Source organism: Hippocampus guttulatus, chromosome 6, assembly GCF_054856545.1.
Source record: "Hippocampus guttulatus isolate MCC_2025c chromosome 6, RoL_Hgut_1.0, whole genome shotgun sequence".
Lineage (NCBI taxonomy): Eukaryota > Metazoa > Chordata > Actinopteri > Syngnathiformes > Syngnathidae > Hippocampus > Hippocampus guttulatus.
In genome coordinates, this window is record NC_141266.1 from 6894826 (window position 1) to 6920484 (window position 25659).

General features: G+C 41.6%; 1 protein-coding gene across 1 annotated transcript in view; it reads left to right on the forward strand.

The window, feature by feature from the left end:
• bckdhb (branched chain keto acid dehydrogenase E1 subunit beta) overlaps positions 1-25659 on the forward strand; it is a 56799-nt gene that overhangs the window by 670 nt on the left and 30470 nt on the right. Inside the window, exons 2-6 of the mRNA XM_086112781.1 lie at positions 2885-2962; positions 5485-5553; positions 14428-14561; positions 18041-18196; positions 24225-24333. Of these exons, the coding sequence (XP_085968907.1) occupies positions 2885-2962; positions 5485-5553; positions 14428-14561; positions 18041-18196; positions 24225-24333 (546 nt within the window). The remainder of the gene's footprint in view (positions 1-2884; positions 2963-5484; positions 5554-14427; positions 14562-18040; positions 18197-24224; positions 24334-25659) is intronic.

Consider the following 25659-nt stretch of genomic DNA (forward strand, 5'->3'; position numbering starts at 1 on the left):
TAAAGTAAAAACAATGAATTGTCTGGAATGACTGGTCTGGTTACGTGTCAGTCACTGTACTGAACTGCTTGTTTTGTACCCAGTGTCCACAACTGATCATTGCATGGCACGATTATACTGAATTGTAAATCTTATTGGGACACAATTGATTTAATTGAATCAAAAGTCAATTTATAGAGATTGGTCAGGCTACACGCGATGAGACAACAGATAAAACTAAAATGGTGAAAACAGTTTAATCTGAGCTCCACACAGTTCTCAATCTGTGCATTCTTTCACAAATTATCTTCAAACATGTCTAATGTATTTAGTTTCAAATCCTTCCGTTTACAAGGTCTTTAGGTATACATGTGTGTCTTTGGACACATAAGGGGTGTTCACACGGCACACATTTGCTCCGGTGCTGCACCGATGTATTTTGTTGCGATATATTTTACACCGGAGCAAATTTTGTGGAGCGGTCACACGTACAAAGCCGCTGAGCGTGTTAACTCCGGCGTAGCACCGGTGCAGCCCCACTTGCGGTCACACGGCAGTTTCTGCAGCGGAGCAAAATGATATAAAACAAAGAGCTGTCGTGTTGGTTCTTTTTAAAACATACACAACTCAAGCAACTACTGTACAGGCATGTCCTTCTCCTTCTCGGTCTCCGTGCCTTGTGCTCGAGAGGCGTTCAATGACCGCCCACGAAAACCTAAATCAACGATGACTTCAATGACACTCAGAAAAGCAAATATATAATGCGCCAAACAGAAAATCAAGAGAGGAAATCACAAAATAAATTCTATTGGAGGGGGGGGGGTTGTGAACACACAAAAAAGAAACAAACTACACAAACAACTCAGAAACAGTCCAGTCTCCTACAAAAGGAAAGATGATGTTCGGGGACTATCCACCTCAACCCCCCGTTCTAGTTGAGATGGTATAACCCAAGAGGCAAGGTGCCGCTTGCTACTGTTATTGCCAGCCATCGTGTCTTGTGTCGTTATTAAACAAACACATGACGAAAGTACAACAGAACACGAAAGCAACGCATTCTCGCCGTATGTAATCAACTCTTCTCATGCGTAGCGAGGCTACTCCCCCGCGCAAACGAGCATTTGCTCCGGAGCAAATTGTAGCGTTCACACGTACCATTTTTACATCGGTGCTGCCCCGCAAACGAGCATTTGCTCCGGAGCAAATTTTTAAACCACCTCCATTAGATTAGATTTGGGTTAGATTTGCTCCGGAGTAAGCTGTTTTCAGGGGCTACACCGGTGTAACTTTGCACGTGTGAGCGCTCTACTGGGGTAGCACCGGCATAGCACCAGAGCAAATGTTGCCGTGTGAACACCCCTGGTGACGCACATGTAGCTATCCAAAACTTGAATGAGTTGCAACTTCTGCTATCAGTCACCATGACATCACTGCCCTTCCACGAGACACACAAACTGGACCATCTGAATAACAAATATCCAAATGGAAAAAAAAAAGTTTAAAAAAAATCCTGAGGTACCTCATTAGAGAGATGAACATACAATATTCTTCCTAGCAGTGAATGACGTTTGGGGTTTTTCCTGCAGGCTGTCTGTGTATTGTTGGCATGGAGACAAGTCCCAGTCTGACCAAACCAAATCTTTTTTTTTCATAGTTTGGCTGGTCCTGCAATTTATAATGAGATGAGACTTTTCTGTATTAAAATTAGAGCTTAGACTGGGACCCAAAGTCCCTGTTCCCTAATCATAGTGACTCTCTATTGGCTCTGGCAAATGCTTTTGGTGCATTGCCACCAGAGGGCAGAAGGTGGCGCTAATGCATCAAAAGTAGTTGCAAACTGCCAAAATAACTACAAGAGGAAATGGAAGAAGGAGAAGCAGAACAAGAAAAAATAGTAGTAGTAGTAGTAGTCATGCCCCACCTTTTGCATGCAAAAAGAAGTTGTTGCCAAAGTATTTGGCAACTGCCAAAAGAAAATAGAAAGAAGCCTCCTCACTGCCCATCTTTAAAACCCGCCTCAAAACTCACTTGTATTCTTTAGCATTTTACTCAGCATGACTCAGATTTGTTCTTGGTTTTGCTGTTCGGTGCTTTCTACCGTCTTTGTTACCGAATTGTTGCTTTACTGTTGTATATGTTAGTTGTTCCATGTACAGCACTTTGTATGCAGCGATGGCTGTTTGAAAGTGCTCTATAAATACAGTTGAGCTGAGTTGAGAATTCGAAGAAGCAGTAGTAGTCATGGCAACTTATGTGTAATATACTGCTAGTTTAGCATGCTCTTCCTTACGCCACAACAAGGATTTACACGGCCAAACGACGCAATAACCCACCATTATTATACCTTTGGCCACAATGCGACTCAGATTTCTAGTTAAGGTCAGCCATTTTAAACTAAAACGACAAACATTTCCATTGTCAGAAGCGGAAGTTTAGTCTCACACAAGCTTTTTTGCTTTCGTCAACACGGGCTGCGTTCAGAAATCCATTCTAACGCACTAACGGCACAGTGTGTGTGTTCGGCGAGACAGAGCATACTCTCCTCCCATTCATTTCCAAATGCAGCCTATGTTATAAACCAGTCACAAGGTCGAGCTTGACGTATTTCCATATGAAGCACTGGGCTCCGGCATTCCTTTTTCGGGGAACTCTGAATAACCAATTGGCACATTTGAACAACGCTCTGAATTTCCGACCGGTTGGAGTGAAGCATTGCATGCTCAGGAGGGCCAAAACAATTATTGTATTTAATTATATTTAATTTGTCGAAATCTGGCAGGTTTTATTTAAGTCTTCCAACTTTTGATCAGACGCAATCACTAGTAACATATTGCTTATGCAAGTACTGTATTACTATTAAGTATTTTTTGTCCTGTTTATTTGTATTTTTTGTACATTATTATAGGGCCAACCCAGAAGATGAATTTGTTCCAGTCTATTACAAGCGCCTTGGACAACACTCTTTCCAGTGACCCTACAGCAGGTACTTTGTTAAAACAATATGTTGTATTCATTTGTTTTCATACATCAGGGGTGCCCAAACTTTTTTTACCGAAGATCTACTTTTCGATCAACCAACCCCCACCTGATCGACCCGTTACCGCGCACGCGCGCACACGCACGCACACGCATGTAGACACACATGCCATGATGAGCAATAGCCTGATGCTGAGGCATGCGACGCACTTAACAGCCTGTTAACGATCGTAGCTCACGCGTACCGTTTTTAAATGCTTCTCTCGGCCCGCCATATTCCCATTCTTTCCCCCAGTGTGATTGTACAAAATAAACTCTGAATGAGAATAATGACAACGATAAAAGATATTGCGCAACAACTCTGATCACAAGCTGCAACTGCAGACTGCTGAGCACTAACAACTTCTGGTGACGCAGTCACACGTCACCATAGGTTAAAGATTACCTGCTTTCTTTTCTTTTCTTTTTTAAATACTTTTTGTGTAAGTGAGACTGATAGAATGATTAGGGTGCAGTGTGCATTAACACAAAAATATATATTACTAACATGCACAGAGACACACATTTTTCCCCCCCTCTACACCCCTCGGATCGACTTGGGACCAGTCCTTGATCTACTGGTCGATCGCGATCGACGTAATGGGCACCCCTGTCATACATCGTATTATAATCGAGTATAGTCGTTTTTGTGCGAAAGAAGAAGTCAGCCAAACACTTCTGTTTACTTAATAACATTTTTGACAAAACATTACGTATTCTACTGTTACATTCAGAAATCTGAGAATATAACGTTTAGAGGTGTGAAATTATAGCGTTAATTGCAATTAATTAATTACATCACATTTAGCGCGTTATTTTTTTTAATCGCATTAATCTAAATTTTAATCTCTGCCTTTATTGTTTCTGTAGGTGGGTAGCCTTTTTGTAATAGCCCTTTTTATGTGTTGGCTTCCTGTGTTCGAGTTGCTGAGGGTGGGGAAACAATTGTCAGTCACAGCCTGAAGCGGACATTGATTGGCTGTCATTATGTTGGGGCTTGTTTAGCATCAAAGTTGGGCGGGCTTAATAAACCGCGGTGAGGAGTGGAGAGGTCAAAATGGAGCAGGATGTAAGAGTTCTCGGCACAATGAATTGAAAAATTTCATTCCAAAAACACCCTGACGACACAATTGATGAAGGTAGATTGTTGTGCCTAATTTGTAAGAAGGAGTTTGCATACCACCGAAGCAGCTCAAATTTAGCCTCCCACATCAATGCAAAGCACCCAGTCGCGAGTGCAGCCACAGCTAACGTTAGCACTAAAAGCGTTAGCAATATAGCGAGCGAACCATACATAGCAAAGCTCTTCGGCAAACTAAACTCGAGAACACCCCACGTATGAGGCATAGTTGATGTGTCCTCTGTAGACTACTCGAAGTGATTGATTTTTATTTCAGCACTTTTAGTTTGTCATGATGAACAGTGTTATTTCTGAAGTGCTAACTTACAGCACTGTGATTTAAGGGTCTATTTTATTTATTGTTTATTATCTGAAGCAAGTTCAGTGTTGAGCACTTGTATTGCTCAGAAAATTGTTCTTACTGAGCACTTTTTAAAGACCTGATGTTCTATTTTATTTTTATTTTGTAATTCTTTGGAGATTTACAAAAACAAACAAAACAGTGATATTCCCCCTTGTGGTCGAAACTAAAGGTTGCAGGTAGGACTTTGACTAGTCTCAAATACAGCAGAAAGTAAATGGCTAGGAATGCATCTGTCCAAGTCTGCTGAAAAACAATAAAATACTTTATAATGCCACTTTTTCTTTTATCTTTTGATCTGCCTCAATAATGTAATGAATTTAAAATGAAAATAGGGGTTTTCTCAGTCATTTTTAGATGAAATTAAAATATAGATTAATTAATTACAGACGCTAATTAATTAATCACACAGTTTTTTTATCGCTTAGCAGCATTAATAACGTTTAATATCCATAGCAACATGTTTCGTGGGAGTAACTTGTTGACACTTGTAGTGAAATTCCAAATAATGGCACAGCTTGTCAGATGTGAGCTAAATAAATCGGAGTATATTAACATTCACTCTCATAGCGTGCAAATACTCATGTAGAAGGTGTGTGCACATTTCTCGTCAAGTACGGCACTCACCATTTCTAAGAGTAGCCATCTCAATTCTGATTGTGCTTGTGACTCTTAGAATCATCACGTTTGAGTCAGTGTCAAAATTGTTGAGAAATTACTAGCTGAAGAACAGTTGAACAAAAGTTGAAATGTACTGGTTCAGAAATTGCTTGTTTCATTTTTCTTCCTCTGCTTATTTTTTGTTTAGGTTTTTTTTTTGTGTGTGAAATTTATTTCAAAAGCATCACATTATGCCTTTGTCATTAAATTTAAGGGTTTCTTAACTTCCCCTTTTTGATAAATGTGGGTCCATTTCTCTTTGGCAATGTAATCAGATTTTTATAAGACTATTCACTGTTTTTTACCCATGATACACAGGAAAGTTTAACTGTGCGCTGTGTATTTGCAGTCATCTTTGGAGAAGATGTGGCCTTTGGTGGAGTGTTTCGATGCACAGTGGGTCTTAGAGACAAATATGGTAAGTTCAAAACTGGTCAATATTCATCCAATTCTTCACTGTGTAAATTTTACACAAAGCTGCCGATGACAAGCGGCTTGATTTTAAACTCTAAAATCAAGCCACTTTTTTTCCTCTGCCTTGTATTACTTTACCATAAGGTGGCGGCAGAGTATTTGAAACCCCAACAACCTAACTCTCTGCGGCTCCAGTAAGAGTTCACTGTTCACCTAGAGGACCAAAAGGACCCTTTTGCAAATAGTTCATCATTGTAGCCTAAGAAAGCTGATATGTGATTATTCTTGATGAACAACAACAATGTCGTCCTTAGTATAGGTACTGTATGTACCTGATAATTTTTTCTATGTGGTATTAAAGTTTCTGCCTGTATTCATGACATTATCAGCGCTTACACATCCTGGCGACTCCTTAATGCATTTTGATTACTGTACCGCTTGTAACTGTTATGTCGAAGTACTGCAGCTACAATCAGTTTTAGCAATGACTGAAATACTATGATTAACCACATTAATTGCCACAGCATCAGGCTTTCAATTACATCTTCAAAACTACAATGGTTATCACGACTTGCATGGTCCTCTTATGTGTGTTCCAGCTCCTATCAGTTTAATGTCAGTTGTGAGAAAGGTCTGCAGTACTGTGGAGTTTTTGATTTAGTATTTGTATTCCGACGTACAGTATCTTAGGCATTAAGCGTTGTAGAATAATAACAATGAGGCAGAGGGTGCATTTATAACCAGGAACCAAAAAATGAATGCCAGTGTGATATATCCATACCAGTTATCTAGTTCTGGTATGTAGTATTTGTCCACATGTGTGCATTTGAAGGTGCTTAAGGGAAAGGACAGATGAGCAGAGAAGAAGCAATTGCCAAGCCTGTGACTGGAGTTGTCACTTGACTGTTGCATTGCACGTTTCTACAGCAACTGTTGAAACAAGCTTGAGGTCTGTCAATCAACAGTGAGTATAGCTCCTGTAGATGTTCCATGAAGGGCTCAGTTCAGCTCAGCTCAAATGTCCAGTTGCCTGTGCCTTCTGAATTCGGTGTGCATCACTTAAACAGGTGCTTTTGGAATTTGGTTGTGTTTATCCTGTATGATACAAACACTTTTAAATATGGTATTAGACACGAACAATTGTAAAATTGCAGTTAAGTATGTTTCTTTTTCCTTATGTTGTTCTTTTATCAAGAAACCCATTAAAGTAGTATGGTGGATCCCTTTCAGATCTGACTGCATAAACAGCTAGAACTTATAACACGGCAGCAGTAGCGTCATAAAGGATCACATGCATGGCGGTATACCTCATGGGTGTTTCTTTTCTATTTATTTTTAGCTAAAATAGTTTTTTTTCTTCTCTGTTCTTTAAATCCACAACTCAAATCTCGTCTCCAAATAGCAACACTTCTGCTGATTTATCCTATTCTCTTATGTAATGACAGTCTCAAACCATACTCAACTGTCTTCCACCTATTTTCAGCTGATTTTGGTGTGTTTGCCTTGGTTTTGTTTTTGTTTTGTGTTTTGATAATGTGGAGTCTCAAATCAATTGCACAGTGGCTGGCTTTGCCTTTGTTTTCATTGACGTCAGAAATGTTGACCTTTTGGAGAGTGATCATTATTTTCCATCTCATCCTTGTGTACAGTGACGAGCACAAAGCTCTTTTTATCCCTCTCACTAGTGAAAGGGAAGAAGCACACCTCTCCCACCTGCAGCAAGTACACAGGAAAGAGGTTAATGCAGGGCACGCACTATATGAATGGCTTTTATGATGTTGTCATCTCGGCTCTCCACCACCGCCTTTTTGGATCACCCCTTCTCACCCCCCAGCCCCCCCCAAAAAAGGAATATAAATATATATATATATATATACTGTATATATATAAAATCCTCGTCTCACCCCTCGGGTGGTGTCCGTCCCTCATTCAGCTCGGGTCCTCTACCTCTATATATCCTCTCTCTCTCTCTCTCTCTCTCTCTCTCTCCATCCATCCATCTTCCACCGCTTATCCGGGGTCGGGTCGCGGGGGCAGCAGCTTTAGGAGGGAAGTCCAGACTTCCCTCTCCCCAGCCACTTCTTCGAGCTCTTCCTGGCGGATCCCGAGGCGTTCCCATGCCAGCTGGGTGACATAGTCTCTCCAGCGTGTCCTGGGTCGTCCTCGGGGTCTCCTGCCAGTGGGACATGCCCGGAACACCTCACCAGGGAGGCGTCCAGGAGGCATCCTAATTAGATGCCCGAGCCACCTCATCTGGCTCCTCTCGATGTGGAGGAGAAGCGGCTCTACTCTGAGCCCCTCCCGGATGACCGAGCTTCTCACCTTATCTCTAAGGGAGAGCCCGCACACCCTACGGAGAAAACTCATTTCGGCCGCTTGTATCCGGGATCTCGTTCTTTCGGTCACGACCCATAGCTCGTGACCATAGATGAGGGTTGGGACGTAGATCGACCGGTGCGCTTGTCGCCTGTCGATCTCTCGCTCCCTCCTGCCCTCACTCGTGAACAAGACCCATAGATACTTAAACTCCTCCACTTGGGGCAAGATCTCCTCCCCGACCCGGAGAGGGCACTCCAACCTTTTCCGACAGGACCATGGTTTCAGATTTGGAGGTGCTGATCCTCATCCCAATCGCTTCACACTCGGCTGCGAAACGCTCCAGTGAGAGTTGGAGAGTCCTGCTTGAAGGAGTACCACATCATCTACAAAAAGCAGAGATGCAATACTGAGGCCCCCAAAACGGACCCCCTCAACGCTTCGGCTGCGCCTAGAAATTCTGTCCATAAAGGTGATGAACAGAATCTGCGACAAAGGGCAGCCGTGGCGGAGTCCAACTCTCACTGGAAACGATTCAGACTTTTTGCCGGCAATGCGAACCAAACTCTGACATTGGCTGTATAGGGACCGAACAGCCCGTATCAGGGGGCTCGGTACCCCATACTCCCGAAGCACCTCCCACAGAACCCCCCGAGGGACACGGTCAAATGCCTTCTCCAAGTCCACAAAACACATGTAGACTGGTTGGGCAAGTTCCCACGTACCCTCGAGGACCCTGCTAAGGGTGTAGAGCTGGTCCACAGTTCCACGGCCAGGACGAAAACCACACTGCTCCTCCTCAATCTGAGGCTCGACTTCCCGACGGACCCTCCTCTCCAGCACCCCTGAATAGACCTTACCAGGGAGGCTGAGGAGTGTGATCCCTCTGTAGTTGGATCACACCCTCCGGTCCCCCCTTTTTAAAAAGAGGGACCACCACCCCGGTCTGCCAATCCAGAGACACTCTCCCCGATGACCACGTGATGCTGCAGAGGCGTGTCAACCAGGACAGCCCCACAGCATCCAGAGCCTTGAGGAACTCCGGGCGGATCTCATCCACCCCTGGGGCCTTGCCACCGAGGAGCTTTTTAACCACATCGGTGACTTCAACCACCGAGATGGGAGAGCCCACCTCAGGATCCTCAGACTCTGCTTCCTCCGAGGAAGGCGTGTTGGTGGATTTGAGGAGGTCTTCGAAGTACTCTGCCCACCGGTTCACAACGTCCCGAGTCGAAGTCAGCAGCGCCCCATCCCCACTGTACACAGTGTTAGTGGTGCACTGCTTCCCCCTCCTGAGACGTCGGATGGTGGACCAGAATTTCCTCGAAGCCGTCCGGAAGTCGGCTTCCATGGCCTCACCGAACTCTTCCCACGGTTTTTGCCTCGGCGACCACCGAAGCTGCGTTCTGCTTAGCCAGTCGATACCCGTCAACTGCCTCTGGGGTCCCACAGGCCATAAAGGCCCAATAGGACTCCTTCTTCAGCTTGACGGCATCCCTTACTGCTGGTGTCCACCAGCGAGTACGAGGGTTGCCGCCACGACAGGCACCAACCACCTTACGGCCACAACTCAGATTGGCCGCCTCAACAATAGAGGCACGGAACATGGTCCATTCGGACTCAATGTCCCCCGCCTCCCCCGGGACATGGGAAAAGCTCTGCCGGAGGTGGGAGTTGAAACTCTTTCTGACAGGGGATTTTGCCAGACACTCCCAACAAACCCTCACAATACGTTTGGGTCTGCCAGGACGGACCGACATCTTCCCCCACCATCGGAGCCTACTCACCACCAGGTGGTGATCAGTTGACAGCTCCGCCCTTCTCTTCACCCGAGTGTCCAAAACATGCGGCAGCAAATCCGATGATACAACCACAAAGTCAATCATCGAACTGCGGCCTAGGGTGTCCTGGTGCCAAGTGCACATATGGACACCCTTATGTTTGAACAAGGTGTTCGTTATGGACAATCCGTGAAGAGCACAGAAGTCCAATAACAAAACACCACTCGAGTTCTGATCGGGGGGGCCGTTCCTCCCAATCACGCCCATCCAGGTCTCTCTGTCATTGCCCACGTGAGCATTGAAGTCCCCCAGCAGAACAAGGGAGTCCCCAGCAGGAGTACTCTCCAGCACACCCTCCAAGGACTCCAAAAGGGTGGGTATGCTGAGCTGCTGTTTGGTGCATATGCACAAACAACGGTCAGGACCCGTCCCCCCACCCGAAGGCGGAGGGAGGCAACCCTCTCGTCTACCGGTGTGAACCCCAATGTACAGGCACTGAGCCGGGGGGCAATGAGTATGCCCACACCTGCTCTGCGCCTCTCACCGTGAGCAACTCCAGAGTGGAAGAGAGTCCAACCCCTCTCGAGAGAACTGGTACCAGAACCCAGGCTATGTGTGGAGGCAAGTCCGACTATATCCAGTCGGAACTTCTCTACCTCGCACACCAGCTCGGGCTCCTTCCCTGCCGGAGAGGTGACATTCCACGTCCCTAGAGCTAGATTCTGCAGCCGAGGATCAGACCGCCAGGGTCCCCGCCTTTGGCTGCTGCCCAGCTCACATTGCACCCGACCCCTTTGGCCCCCTCTCTCTCTCTCTCTCTCTCTCTCTCTCTCTCTCTCTCTCTCTCTCTCTCTCTCTCTCTATATATATATATATATATATATATATATATATATATATATATATATACATACTGTAAATGTACTGCTTCTACTACATACGACATGTTGTCGCTATGTTTCATAGAAAGCAGATAGAAAGCATTATTGTTATCTGACCACGGTGACCAAATGTTGAATTGGAATTTAAATGAATAATTTCTCTGACATACATTTGGCATAAGAGTATATCATTAAATACAGTATTTATACTTCTTGAATTGCAACAAAGTCCAATTACAGAGTGCCTTGAGATACGAGTGACCTGAGCGACGGTTGCTTTTGCTTCGACTTGCGATACAAGTGCTACATGGTGGCAGGTGACTCAACTCATTTCACTGTCAACAGGAGTTTGGCAAATATAATGAGTAAATATTCTTCAAAAAAGAAACAAGCTGTTTATTTCCACTATCAGATCTCAAACTAAAAGTAACAAAGATGTGTGTTGGAAGCCCCATTAAATGCAAAGGCAAACACCAGCCGCACACATGCTAACAATTAGCATCTGTCTCAACGCAAACCATGCAGCAGGCTACACATTCAGACAGAATAACATTATTCGCAAGCATGATCCGTGTCCTCTGCAATGAATGAGTATTGATTGCTCAACTGAGAAGCCAAGAGATGAGCTGAATCTCCAATACAATGTATTCATATGTTTTGTATTGTCCCCACGTACTCAAGGCGTGCACACCAAAATGTTCAGCACAAGGTGCATTGCAGTAGTGTATAATAAAGTGTGATCAAACCTGTTGATTTCTTTTTAATTCCATGTATTAATGCCATGACTTAATGTTTTTATAGAAAGTATTATATAGATATTTTCCCCTCTCCCTAAAAACACATTCCCTTTTTAGGGGGGTGTCTGGAACTGATGAATGGCATTTCCTTTCATTTCAGTGGGGGAAAAAATGATTTGAGCTATTTGTTACAAGTTACAAGTGTGGTCAAGGACAGAAATAAAGGCGTATCTCAAGGCAGCACTGTACCTTCGATTGAAACTTGGCTGATCACTAGCACATCCATAGATTCCAGAAACGTACTGAATCGCCTTTGCACCTTTCTACTTGCGTACAAACTGTGAGTTCTAAGAGTTAAACATTATGGCAGATAACTTTTCACATCGCAGTTTAACATATACTGTACCTTTCTAGGAGGTTGAAAAAATATTTGGATTTTACGTTGACTAACCCCTTGCATAAATGAACTCCCCATTTTCTTTCAGTGATAATGAATTCATCCATTGACTATTGCTGATGAAATAAATGAAATTGTTTTGATATTTTTCCTTTGCAAGAGAAGACGAGCCCCCCCCCCCCCCCCCCCCCAAAAACCCCTCACACTAAAACAGGGGCTTCAGTCAAGCCGAGGTGACTTATGAACAGTTCCAAGTATGAGTCAGTTTTGGACCAAATCCTTTAGATGTCTGCTAGACAGCTGAAACTGAAAAGGAATGTCATATTTCAGCATGACAATGACCCCAAGCATACAGGTACATCCAAATTAACAAATTGCTTAACCAGAAGAGTATTACACGTTGGCCAAAAGCAGCAAATGTAGCCTTTGAGGCAGGATTCCTCATGAGTCACCACCGATCACCAGTCTATCACATGGCGGGCACACATTCACACAGAGAACTTTCAATTAGCCAAACATATTGTTTAGGACCGTAGGAAGAAGCCAGAGCAACTGGAGAGAACTTGGCTGAGCACAGGGAGGGAATGCTTTTACTGCACATTATGCCTTGAACCCAGAGTCTTCTTGCTGCCAGGCAACAGGGCGAACCATGCATGCAATTCACTATACCCTCGCTCTTGAATTGCAAACACATGTTGCACATGCTAACACGTTATCATCCTCTTATCATCGATTAGTTACACTGGTCAAGAGCAAATTTGAATCAGAGATGGCTTTATGCGTGCCGAAAGTTCATTTCTTTTCTGAGGACATCAGGTTGTAGAGATATTTTCATTTTTTGTTTCACCTATAAACGGTTGTGCAATACAGATTTGACCAACCATTAAATATATAGCTATGATGTTTCAGGTCCACCTGTTGCTGGACTTAACCTAAATATGTGACTATATTACATATTATTGTCATTATTAGGTGACCGCTGTTTTTGTCGAAATTATTATGATTGAAACTTAGCACAATCATCGGCCCTGGTGAAAAATGTGGTCTTTTAACGTTGTCATAAACAATGAAAACAAAACGGGTCTGCCGCACCACCTAGAGAGGAAAAAGTAAAAAAGTAGGTTTGACCTAGGCCTACGGAAATTACCGGGCACATATATAGCATAGCACTGCGGGATGTCCAGAAAAGTCCATTGTCATCACAGTCAATTTTCTTTTGGTTTTGTGATACTGATCCTACCTAATTGAATTTAATGAGTAAAACTGGTGAGTCGGACATTTTAAACCATTGCACAGAAAAAAAAAATAAAGAGGAAGCAAAAATAACATTCTTAATCCAAATTTAGAGTACACATTCTTCAGGCTCCATTTTAAATTACAGGGTGGAGAAAGGGAAAATGGAATCGCTGGCAAAAATAGGATCTGTTTTTCATCAGATTTATTTATTTATTTTAAATTCTTGGTATCACTAAACAGGTTTGCCACATACAAAAAGCCTGTATTACGTTTTTGGGAGTGTATTTCAAGACATTATCAATACATGTGTACTTTATTGATAAAATTGCCATTTTATGTGCTAGAGTCAAATGAAATTAAATTGCAAGTAATGATTTAAATTGTAGTTACATCTACAGTTACATAGTGAATATAAAGAAACAGTGTATTTGTACCGTATATGGTACCTATTTTTTTAATCGCTGGAGATATAATTTGTGTTCTTAATTCAGGTGTTTATGTATGCATTAATTCATCTAACTGTTTATGATGATATACATGATTATAGTTATTATGTAGATATAGATGTGTGTATATTGTGCGTGTGTGTGTGTTTGTGTGTGTGTCCATGCCATTTGAACAGCAGGGGTCCATTGTCTATCTTTGTGATACAAATATTTTGGAATTACAATACAGTATTTTTCAGATTAAAAGTGCCTCACAGCTCCGCGTTTGAACCTCAGGTCTGAACTTTCTGTGTGGAGTTTGGAAAGTACCCCACCGGGTTCACGTGGATTTTGTCTGGGTACTCATTAATGACTCTAAATCAGGGGTGCCCATTACGTCGATCGTGATTGACCGGTAGATTGCGGACTAGTCCCAAGTCGATCGCGAGGGGTGTATAGGAGGAAAAAAAAAAAAACAACCATTTGTGTGCCTTTGTGCATGTTATTAATATATTTTTTTGTGTTAATGTACACTGCACCCTAATCATCCTACGAGTCTCATTTTCAAAAAAGTATTAAAAAAATAAAATAACGCAGGTAAATGTATAACCTATGGTGGGGCGTGACCTGCATCACCGGACGTTGTGAGCACTCAGCAGTCTGCAATCTAGAGGGCCGAGGGAAGTACTTTAAAATGGTACGTGTGAGCTACAATTGTTAACAGGCTGCAAAAGTGCGTCGCATACCTCCGTGTCAGGCTGTTGCTCATCATGGCGTGTGTTTGTATGTACTGTACATGCTTGTGCGCAGTAACGGGTCGATTGTAGGAGGTTGGTTGATCGAAAAGTCGATCTTCGGTCCAAAATGTTTGGGCACCCCTGCTCTAAATTCTCCAGAGGGCTGAATCTGAGAATGACTTGTTGTTTGTCTATACTGGCAACTAGTCCTGAGGGCACACTCTAAAAAGAGTTGGGTAAAAAAAAATAACCCAATTTGGGTCAAAAAGAGACTGACCCATTTGGGTCAAACCAAGTGATGTGTCCACCAGTGTTCTCTTTTTTTGCTGGTTCCCAATGTACATGTTTTTCTATTAATGTCACCCCAGGGAAGGATCGAGTCTTCAACACTCCACTTTGTGAACAGGGGATTGTGGGATTTGGTATTGGTGTTGCTGTTGCAGGAGCCACAGCCATTGCTGAGATCCAGTTTGCAGACTACATCTATCCTGCTTTTGACCAGGTAACAATATTAAATCATGAATAAATAGTGAAGGAAGGCATACATTGCGAGGATAACTCAGGAGCCTCCTGTTCCATTTAAGGAACCCGTAGAGTGAATTCAAAGGTACTGCATATTTCTAAATATATTAAACATATTTGAAGATGATTATGGAAATCATGTGCAAAGATGTAGAACTATGTCGTACTTGGTTGTCGAAATTTTCCCAGTCAACTGTGGCAGCATCCCTCATTTGCTTTAACACTAGGGCAGTTGGAGTGTAGTCCACCTGAGTACGCCTTGCTTCACATGCGGAAACACATAGACTCACTAGAGTCTGTGCATGACATTGGTAGGTAAACTGCAAGGTCACCCTTTGCAGATGATGTCCTCGGCCGCGCAAGTGACATGGCCAATTGGACACGTCTTCCCCCTGTATGAAACTTTTGGGGTTCCTCGCACTAATAGTTAAGTTATGGGGGCTGCACTGAAAATATGTTTAAACTGATAATCATTATCATGTGTTCAATGAATTGATTTCTTCAATTATTCAGAGGGATTGTTCCACGCTGGTGTCTAATTATGAATGAAATTGCGTGATATCCACCACACTTGTCTGTAGAGCACCGACTTTGACTTTGTCTGCCTGTGCTTCGATCAAATACGCCAAAATCATGTTACACCACCTTCGCTGAATAATAGACCTCCTTTTAACTCGTCTAAAATTTTGTCTACTCTTTTCGATACCAAATTGTGAGATGCACCAAATTCACAAACATACAGAAGGAGACCATTGCCCCAGCACAAAAATAACGATGCCCCCATTTCTATGCTGTGCACAGCCTACTTTGTTACCAAATTGTCGGATGAGTTGGGAGTGAGGCAACTCTGGAGCAACTTGGTTTGCATTTGGGTTATCCGCCAATTGCAACGTGCAGTTAGCTTTTCCAAGAATCCGAAAATACTTCCCTTCACGTTGTTCACAGGTGTGGCTGGTTGAGAGCGCGACATTGTCACTGTGCACTGTGAGTGCACGCATGGCATGCCGAGCATGAGCCAGCGTGTGGACAGGGGCTTCAGGTTCGTGGTGTTGCCGCTTTAAAACACGCCTTATTTTTGGCCTTGAGCATGTGCATATCATACAGAGAAAGACGGAAGAATGAGGCGGGGGGGAGATTTAAAAAAAATGCAATTTGACAGCTAGCCTATGAGCAGGGCTTCGCGCCGGCGTGCCTGCTTTCCAACACCTCATCGGCCGTGAGTGCACAGACGTCACAAAGAAAAATAAGAAGAGCAAGCGCAAAAAAAAAAAAAGTCTGACATTACAGTCGGCTTGTGGACTAGGGCTTCAGGCTGCCACCTGATGACCCGATGGGATGGAATCTAGCCACCAGAGGTTTTGAGCAGATATATTTTTGTGGCTCAAACATTTAGTTATGTTAGACATAAGAAAGATTCTAGACGAGACTAGTAGTGTTATTTCATTGACAGTTGACAGATGAGCTGGGCGTGGTTTCAGTGCATTCAGCCAGAGGACAACCCCACAGTATTTGAGAGTGGAGGGATACACTGATTTTTGATTTTGATTTTTTTTTTTTTCATGGTCTTAAAGCCTCATTTTATATAATTGGCAATTTTAGTAATAAGAGTTGGCATTTTATTCGGAGGTTTGTCATATTTGGAAGACATTTTTACTTTATAGGGTCTTTGAACCAACACACTATGAAATACAATTTGGGGGGGAATTTTTAATTTGTGTAATTGTAATACAGGTAACTATTATAGGTAACTCATCCCTCTTCCCACCTAATGTGAACTAGCATTCATTTTACATTAAGAATAAATGTTAATGGATAATTACTAGCTTCACAAACACAACAGTGAAACATCCTAGTTGTGTTTTTTTTTTTTTTTTTTTTTTTTACTTGGGTCATACATGGTCCTTCTGGTAAGTATGTTTAGCATAGTGGGGGTGTTTTATGAAAAGCCCTCAAATGTTTTTATGTTCTACAACATTTGGGGAGATGAATTAGTTTTGGCAGATTTAACCATTGTATGTTATGTTACTGTGTGTCCTCCAGAAGATAAATGTGTCCTCGCTCTGTCAAAGATGCAGACAACAAAATATGCATCAATGATTTTTGAGGCCGATGTTGACATAGAATATATCTCCCATCTCTCAATCGATTAATCAGTCATTCAGAGAATAGTTCCCGTTAACCATTACTTCTCCCCAATGAATCACATTGCAAAATCATTTGTCTGGCAAATTATGTATGTAGAGTTGCAAAAGAAAATATGTGAGCCCTTTGGAATATGAAATATCTGCATAAATTGGCAATACAATGTGCTCGGATCTTCACCGAAGTCAGAACACAAACAATTACACTAATACCACAAAAACAATTGTTTTCATCTTTTTATTTTCATTTACATTGACCTGAAGTGTGGCATTCATATATTTGTGTTCAATATAAAAACAATAGAAAAATACAATTGTGTGGTACTGGTTTTAAGCCAGGGGTCACCAACCTTTTTTGAAATTGAGTCATTTCTCGGGTGCTGATAAATGTGAAGTGCTAGTATTTTAATATCCATACACTCCTACAGTATTTTCTCAAGTTACCTTGAACCTTAAAGTTGTTCACCGTGTTAAGTTGTTGTTGATTTATATTACTCTAGGACGGTCTGGTGGACGAGTGGTTAGCACGTCGGCCTCACAGTGCAGAGGTGCAGGATTTGATTCCGGCTCCGGCCCTGATGGGTGGAATTTGAGTCTGAGCGCGGATGGTTGTTCGTCTCTGTGAGCCCTGCGATTGGCTGGCAACACCATCAGGGATCGACTCCAGCCTGTCCCCTCGACCCTTGTGAGGATAAGCGGATCAGAAAATGGATGGATAGATGGATATTGATCGATGTGAAGACACTGATTATGTCAAAAATGAAGTTCTTATCGATAATTAACTTCATGATAACGATAGGCTTTAGCATAACCACCACCCTAGTGAGGATAAACGATCCAGAGAATGGATGGATACTCAGTAATAATATGCAAGTGTGTACATTTTGATGATCACTTTTCCAACATTCCGAGGAAATCACAATGTCCCATAACTGGTGGGCTACGATAAGAACAGTCCAGTGGGCTACTCATGTGCTCCTTGGAGGCAATATGGTGCCCGCAAGCACAAAGATGGTGTTCCCTGGTTTGTCTTAGATCAGACAAACCAGAATAAGACAGTGTTTGTCTTATTGTGACTTATGTAAAGATATCAAATTTTGTAACTTTTTATCAATTTTACAACTGATGCAGAAATCCAGGTACCGGTAATTTCAAAAGGTATTCCCTCTTACAACTCTTTGCAGTTGACTCCAATGTACCTTTTTAGACTTAGAGAACTTATCTTTTCCTGCTGCAGCTACCAAAACTGTGCCATTCGTCGGGTTAAATCTGTCACCTAGCAAATTTGAATGGAACTAACAAATCTGTCTCTTTGTAGATTGTCAATGAAGCTGCCAAGTACCGCTACCGATCTGGCAACTTGTTTGATTGTGGCAACCTCACCATTCGAGCTCCCTGGGGATGTGTCGGCCATGGATCCCTCTACCATTCCCAAAGCCCGGAGGCTTTCTTTGCCCACTGCCCTGGCATTAAGGTTAGCCATACAGCAAGCACCCTACGGTTTCCGAATTAAATCTATTTCTATTTTGTTGTATATTTGTAACGGTTGTTCTTTCTGTTTTAAACTTGACAGACATATGTTTAACTTTGCCGTGCTCTCTCAAATGCCTCCATTTGACTCTGTATTATTTTGTGAAACCTGTTGAATTCTGTGTTTAGGTATGAGTAGGGCTGAAACAAGTACTTGAGTAATTCGAGTACCTCAGGTCGAAATTTGCTCCACCGATTTTCACTGTCTCAAGGAACTTTCATTGAATTAGAACGATCAAGGGATGCACTTTGAGTGTGTCACAGCGCACATACTGTGTGTTACCCAGGGCTGTAGGACCACTGCCGAATTTTTTGCTAGTTTATTGCAATGTTGACATGTACAGGATGCTCGTGACTATAATGTGGCTTCATATGGGGTGTCACATGTATTTAAGAACAGCGCTGTGGAGTGAGGAAGGTGAAAATAAAAACATAATCAAGTTAACTGATTGTCAAATTGTCACTTGTAGCAAACGTGCGGTTCACTCTTAGCTGATGTATATAATATCATGGAGCACTGGCGCCTAATGTGCTCCAGTACACTGGAGGTATACAACACTGAAAAAAGGTTTTGTTATATCGGTTTGACCAAAACAGATTTGAACCGCAAAGTCGGAAACTTCAAATCATTGCACTCTAAAATGTACCGTTCTTGAATCGGATTGTACCCCATGTATCAATATACAAGTCCATATTGACTTTTTTTGACAGACGCAGACCATATAAATTAGTTTATTGTTGATGATGATTTGTTGTTTCCTTGAATATAATTAATTTAATAGTTTGGGCTTTGGAGAGCTTTTTAATGTTGTTGTGCACTCCGATCGCATTTTGGAAATAACATCCACAACGCCGCTGCTTGTGCCTGCCGGGGATCGCAAAGGGAGAAACCACATCCTCCCTCGCGCGGTGAAGCTCATCTCCCATTTCTTGTTTGTTAAAAATACTTGGCAGGGCATTTGTTTTTAATGTCAACTGTAAATCACCAGTTGTTGTGCGTGCCTGCCTGCCTTCTTGTGCACACGGGGGCTAGACTTGTGTAAGTACACTTTTTGTAAAAATTGTGGAATAACATGCCATGCCTTTTTTGCGATTTTTAGTTACCCCCTTGTACATTTTTGCAATGCAATATGGCGTTTTTCTGTGTGTCCTCCTGGTACAATGTCTATTGTCCAGCAGTAAATCACACAAGTTACATTTCGTTGGACCTAGCCTGGACATGTTGACAACGTTGCCATAAAAGTGAACTAGATCATTATTTTCAGCTCTTATGTATTTTTCCAAGCTAAACTAATTAAATTACTACCAAACAAGCCACGTGTAAAATTAAACAGGCCTTCCTTTAATTAACGACTTATATTTTTCCAGAAATACTCAGTTTGAAATGACTTGTATTTGTGTTTTATGTCTTTTTTAATAGTATTTGAAATTGTTTCACTGGAAGTGTTTCTAGATGAGAAAATACAGTTTGCATTTATGTACAATCTGGGGGGGGGGGGCGTATCTAAAAAAGAAGGAAACCCAATCTGTATTTCGTTACCAATTGAAATGTCTTTTCTGTTGTGTGTTCCCAATTGTTTTTCAACAAAGCAAAAATCTATTTTTTCCAAATACTGGATTATCCAATAGGATTTTCAATAGGACACTCAGATACTGAAAATATTCCATAGCTGCACCCTTGTAGAGAAATCAGAGTGACTGCTGAATTAAAACTGTTTTAAGAGTAGTAAATAAAAAGTGCAGTAAACAATGCATTTAAAAGGTATGGAGCAGTATTCATTTGAATGTTATGAAATACAGTGTTAGATTTTCATTTTTCACAGAAGAAAACCCTCCCAATTGGAGGCTCATTGAAAATGTTTATTAACATTGCAGGCTTCTAATACAGCATCCCAATTTACCGACAACCGTGCGCGCAAACAAAGTGCCTTGCTGTGCAGCTGTAAATTTGAGTAAGTGGCGTGCTTACTTCATACAGTACATCACACAGAGCTCATAGTGTGCTGCAGTGTTTATATTATCCATTACATATGTTCTGGAAGTATCTGTTTTATATAAGCCGTTGCAACACACTAATAATGGGAACCACAGTAAAAGTTGAAAAAAAAAGCCACTTGCCAGTCTGTCATTATTGGCCTTTAATAAATAACCCAGAGAAGTGATTCTTTTGTGCATTTTCCTTCCACTCCATTCTCCATGTTGGTACCAGCATGGAACACTCTGGAGGGTGATGACATGTCAGCATGGTTTCAGCTTGTCCTCAAATATTTTAGGAAGATGCTTCTAGTACCGATTATATCATGGATCATAATACGGAACAATATTTATAAAATGACAACAACATGTCACTGTTAGACCGAAAACAAGAACTGTGAGTTATCCAATCAAACTTTGTCTTTAATCAGATGTAAATCTAGAATAGCACAAGCAGCCTTCAACAGAACTCTTCACCTTCTGTGTTGTATCATTTTTTTGTCACATGATCATTGACGTCACATCCGTTCAGCCATTTTCTGTACCACTATTATACTTTAAATGAAGCTTCACTCAAGTGAAGCTCGCCAATAGAGAAAAATACCAAGTTACAAGTTGCAGATGTGGTCACTGCTCTGCTCTATTCAATTAAGCTTTTTTTTTAAGCTATCCAAAATCAAACGAGACCACAACAATACATTTCTGTCAAGAAAATAACCCACACAAGTAATATTTCTAAGACAAACTACCAGTTATCATTTTTAGCTTCATCTGTTTTATAATTTATTTTCCACCTCATCATTTCTAAAATTTCTCTTTGCACACGCAGGCTTGCACACACGTTCATGCAGTTTTCTTCTGTTGGTGCCAAAAATGTGTAGCTAGCTGGTCCTATAATTGCTCTTTTAACTGAATTGTGATGTTGCCTATCGTAGCTTGTAATAGTTGGATTCATTTAAACCAATTGTAATGAATTAATAAACTGGTTAGCTGGTCCGCCTCACAATGAAGAGGTTGTGGGTTTGAATCTGGGGCTCCGGCCTTCCACTGTGGAGTTTGCATGGTCTCCCTGTGCCTGTGTAGTTTTTCTCCGGGTACTCCGGTTTCATCCCACATTCCAAAAATATGCATGGTAGGTTGACTGAAGACACAAAATTGTCCGTAGGTGTGTTTTTGAGTGTGGCTGGTCGTTTGTCTATGCCCCCCTTGATGGGGCCTTTGTTTTGGTGTTTTATAGTAAATACTGGAGCATACATATGTTCTGTGAGGACTCACTAAGTAGCAGAAGTTTCAGTTTCAGGTACTGTATTTTCAGGAGGATTGAGATGTGCGTTCCTCTGCCTCCACCTCTGACACTGTTTCCTGCTCCGCTGGATTATTAGACCATTCTCAGACATCTGTTTGTACACCGTCTAAGATTTCAGAGATAGATTGTTTCTTTTTGCCTGGGATAGGGCTCCAGACTACCTTAGTAGCACAGTGGCCCCCAACCCCAACTTTTAGGGCAGCAGAGGTTGGTGTTAGATGTTCATTCCCCCCCACCCCCGTCATGATTCACCTTTCACAAAGTGTTGGCAAGCATGGCTCATTCATTTTCAGGTACTGCTCTTGCATTGACCATGTATGGATAGATTTGACCATGTCAAGGGCAGTACCTGCATGTTCCCAAATTGAGGGACTTATCAAGGGAAAATGACCTAAGTTTTTTTTGGATGCTTTTTTTTCTCCCGATATCGTGCCTACGTACACTTGAATCCTATGCACACTTTGATAAGTTCCGTAGGAACGAGAAAGCATTTGCAGATGTTCATTTACATAACCGTTAAGGGTGAGTTCAGTTGATTGTAATCATTGTGCACTCAATTATTATGTTTTTCCTTCAAGTGTTGCCTAGCTTCTTTTAGAATTACGTCAATTTCAAATATTTCTGTTAATGTTGCAGTGACATGGTTTGTTTGATGTAAAGTGGGGTTTTTTTTCCCCTCACAAAGCATAATTGTTTACCGTCTATAGTAGCAGTGTTTTCGAGGTTTTGGAGGTGCGGGGATTCTGCGCGTTGCCAGCAATATTTAAACTTCTGACTAAAACTGCATATACTGTACCGTAAATTGTTCTTCACTAAGAATTACACCCTGAAAAATGGTGTTGATGACATTGATGTAACAGGATAAAATAGAATCTTTCATTGTCTGGCATCCTCTTAACATTCATGTGATCATCATGAAAGTGTCTTATTTAACCACGGCCAAAGAATGACTATATAGTTTACAGCAAACCGTTAGATCCACTTTGAGTAACCATCGCTGAAAGCAGAAAACATGTTGTCTCCCAACAAAGGTCAACGCTGATAAATGTTAATCTTTGTGCATACAATCAGCCCAGCCAGCTTCATCTGAGGGTTAGCAACACCCTGAGTTCAACCACTCTGTTGATTAGCTTTAGTCATCGTTGTTTTGTTGTTGCTTTGACCTGAAATGCTGTTCACACTTTTAATGCCAGAAGGAAACACAGAGTCATGGCAATGCAGTTTAAAGTTTAAAGCTGCGTTAAAACCATCAGTCAAAAGACAATGGACCGAATCAGAACGTTTTAATACTTTATCTCTAATGTCAATGAACATTGTTATGCAAGTGACACTGTATCACATTTTAAGAATAGAAACAACTTTTCTCATTTACGAGGCATTCACTGCAGCAGAAAAGAGCGCACAAAGCATAGCTGCGGTTGCTTTAAACTGGGGATGGTTGATAGAATTGTAAAATTAGTTGCGTTAAAAAGTTTCTATTTTTAACCATTCTTCCCCCTTGCACTTATCTGTGTTTGGATTGCTGTTGCAGGAGCCTAAGCAGAAAAGCACATATTTCTCTCATGCCAGCCCTTCACTTGTAGACATAATGGCAATGAAAAAAAAACATCTAAACAAGTTTTACGTTTGTTTTTTCATTTCCCGTTTGGTATTCCCATGTGGTATGTGAAGCATTGACCTCAGCAAAATATTTGCAATTACTACTTAATTGCCTTCCTCCATGCTCCTTCTTGTCATACAGAACACAACTTTAAAATGGTTCCACTCAGGCTGTCTGGATTCTTTGCAGGAATTAAACTCTCTGCGAACAATTCTTTACAACAATAGGTTATAAAAAGCGCCAAACATAGCAAACAAATCACATTGTCAACACTGAGCTTGCTCTTGTAAACACATTGACAGGATGACAAATATAGTGTATGGTTGCAAAGCAGTTTAAATGTGATTCAGATATGTACAAAAAAGTTTACAAGCTGGATTTGACCACTGACTCAAAGTTAAAGCATTTCTTGCTGTGCACTGAAACCACGATAAGGTCTTGAGTGAAAACAAAACCTATTGTACTTTTCCATTTCATCCAACCATCCATCCATCCATTTTCTTATCCGCTTATCTTCACGAGGGTCATGCTGGAGCCTATCCTGGCTGTCTTCGATCAGTGGGCGGGAGACACCCTGAACCGGTTACCAGCCAATCGCAGGGCACACACAGACCAACAACCATTCGCGCTCACACTCACACTCACAGCTAGGGACAATTTAAAGTGCTCCTTTGACCTACCACGCATGTTTTCGGAATATGGGAGGAAACCGGAGTACCTGGAGAAAACACGCAGGCAAGAAGAGAACATGCAAATTCCACACATGAAGGTCGAAGCCGGAATCGAACCCTGCACCTCTTCACTGTGAGGCCGACATGCGAACCGGTTGACCTGCATTTAATATACAAATTATATTCAGGAGAAGCCGGGAGGCAGCAAAAAAATACAGACAAGCAACCATGTCACTAATTGAGTACAATTGATGAGGCAAGTAGTGGTAAAGGGGGTTTAACAGGTCCATCACTGTGTACTATATTTATGGTTGTAAGAGCAAAGTGTGGCTATAATAACAGGATGACAATTGCAGAATCACTCTTTGTACTACTATTCGTGTTAAACATGGCTTTAAACCAATGCAATCTATGTGTGCAGGTTGTCGTACCTCGTAGCCCAGTGCAGGCCAAGGGGTTGCTTCTGTCCTGCATTGCTGATAAGAATCCCTGCATTTTCTTTGAACCCAAGATCCTTTACAGAGCAGCAGGTAAGTTGGATTGCGAGGCAAGTTTATGTACTGTTGCTCATTTATTAAACACAGCAGTTGTGTCATTATGTTACTGTCAGAGTTATCAAATAGACATTCATAATAAAGACCCAATGAGGAGAGGACACACTGGCGTTAGGTTTCACTTCTCTGCACGTCACCCAAGGATCTCCCTGCTCGACCTCTCATTTATTTCTCATTGGCAATGTAATACATGGGTGTGTCCAACCTAAAGGTTGAGGGCTGTTGAAGACACACTGAACTTGCTTGACTATGTGTGTGTATGTGAGTGAAAATTACGTAAGTTGGTTGCAGCTGGTGTTGACAGCTCCATCCACGTCCGACATTGCTCTTGTTTTGTCTTTTCACTTTATCTCTTCCCAACCACTTTCTCGGAAAGGTAGTTGCGTCCCTCAACTGTCACACAGTGCACTTAGTATTCTTTCTTATAAATGTGAGCATATCTTTATTAAAAGCATAATTATATCTTTACTAAAAGGATAAGCGTTCTTCATTGCAGGCATAATCAATTTTTCATTTCAAGCATAATAAATTCATCATTAATACAATACAATACAATAAATCCTGATTTATATGGTGCTTTCACAACAGCTGCAGCTGTATGTTAACAAAACAGTTCAAGTAAAATAATAAACCTAATATGCAAATGTATGATAACTAAAAATCATCATCAGTTACCTGTAGGAGTAGCATTGCTTTAAAAAATGCAATTTTTGTAAAAAGGAAACAAAAGTTAAATCCTTTGTAGTTGGTATCAACCCAACTTGGGGATCAGCATTATACATTTTTTGACCATCTGCTCTCTGGTTAAGTTGTTTTTAAAACTGATATTGGTGTTGCTCTTACAAGATATTCAAGCAATTTTTCTGCAGTAATCATTATCAGTGAGGGAAATCTGACAAAAGTAGAAAGTATTCATTTAAAGCGCTGAGAAAAAACATCTATAAGCATCTTGGATCTTTACAGTATATCAACCCTCTTTATCGTAGGTGACTTACCAATTGAGATCACACTCCTTATTAAGCATAGATCTATTTTGATTTCATGGTCGAAATTGTTAGCTCCATTATCACATTGACCTGGATTAGTTTAGTCATCATGTATGAACAGCGCTGCCTTTGTTTGGTTAGATGATGACAGCAATTTCATTTCTAGATGTAAGATTTTTGCTTGAAACTATTGTGAAAACAACATAGATAGGAGTGTCTTATAATGGTGCATTACAGGTAAATGTTGTCTTATTTTATGCAGGAGTACTATAAAGGAAGCCTTTCAGGGTTTTTTTTCTAAAGGAACAGAGCAAGT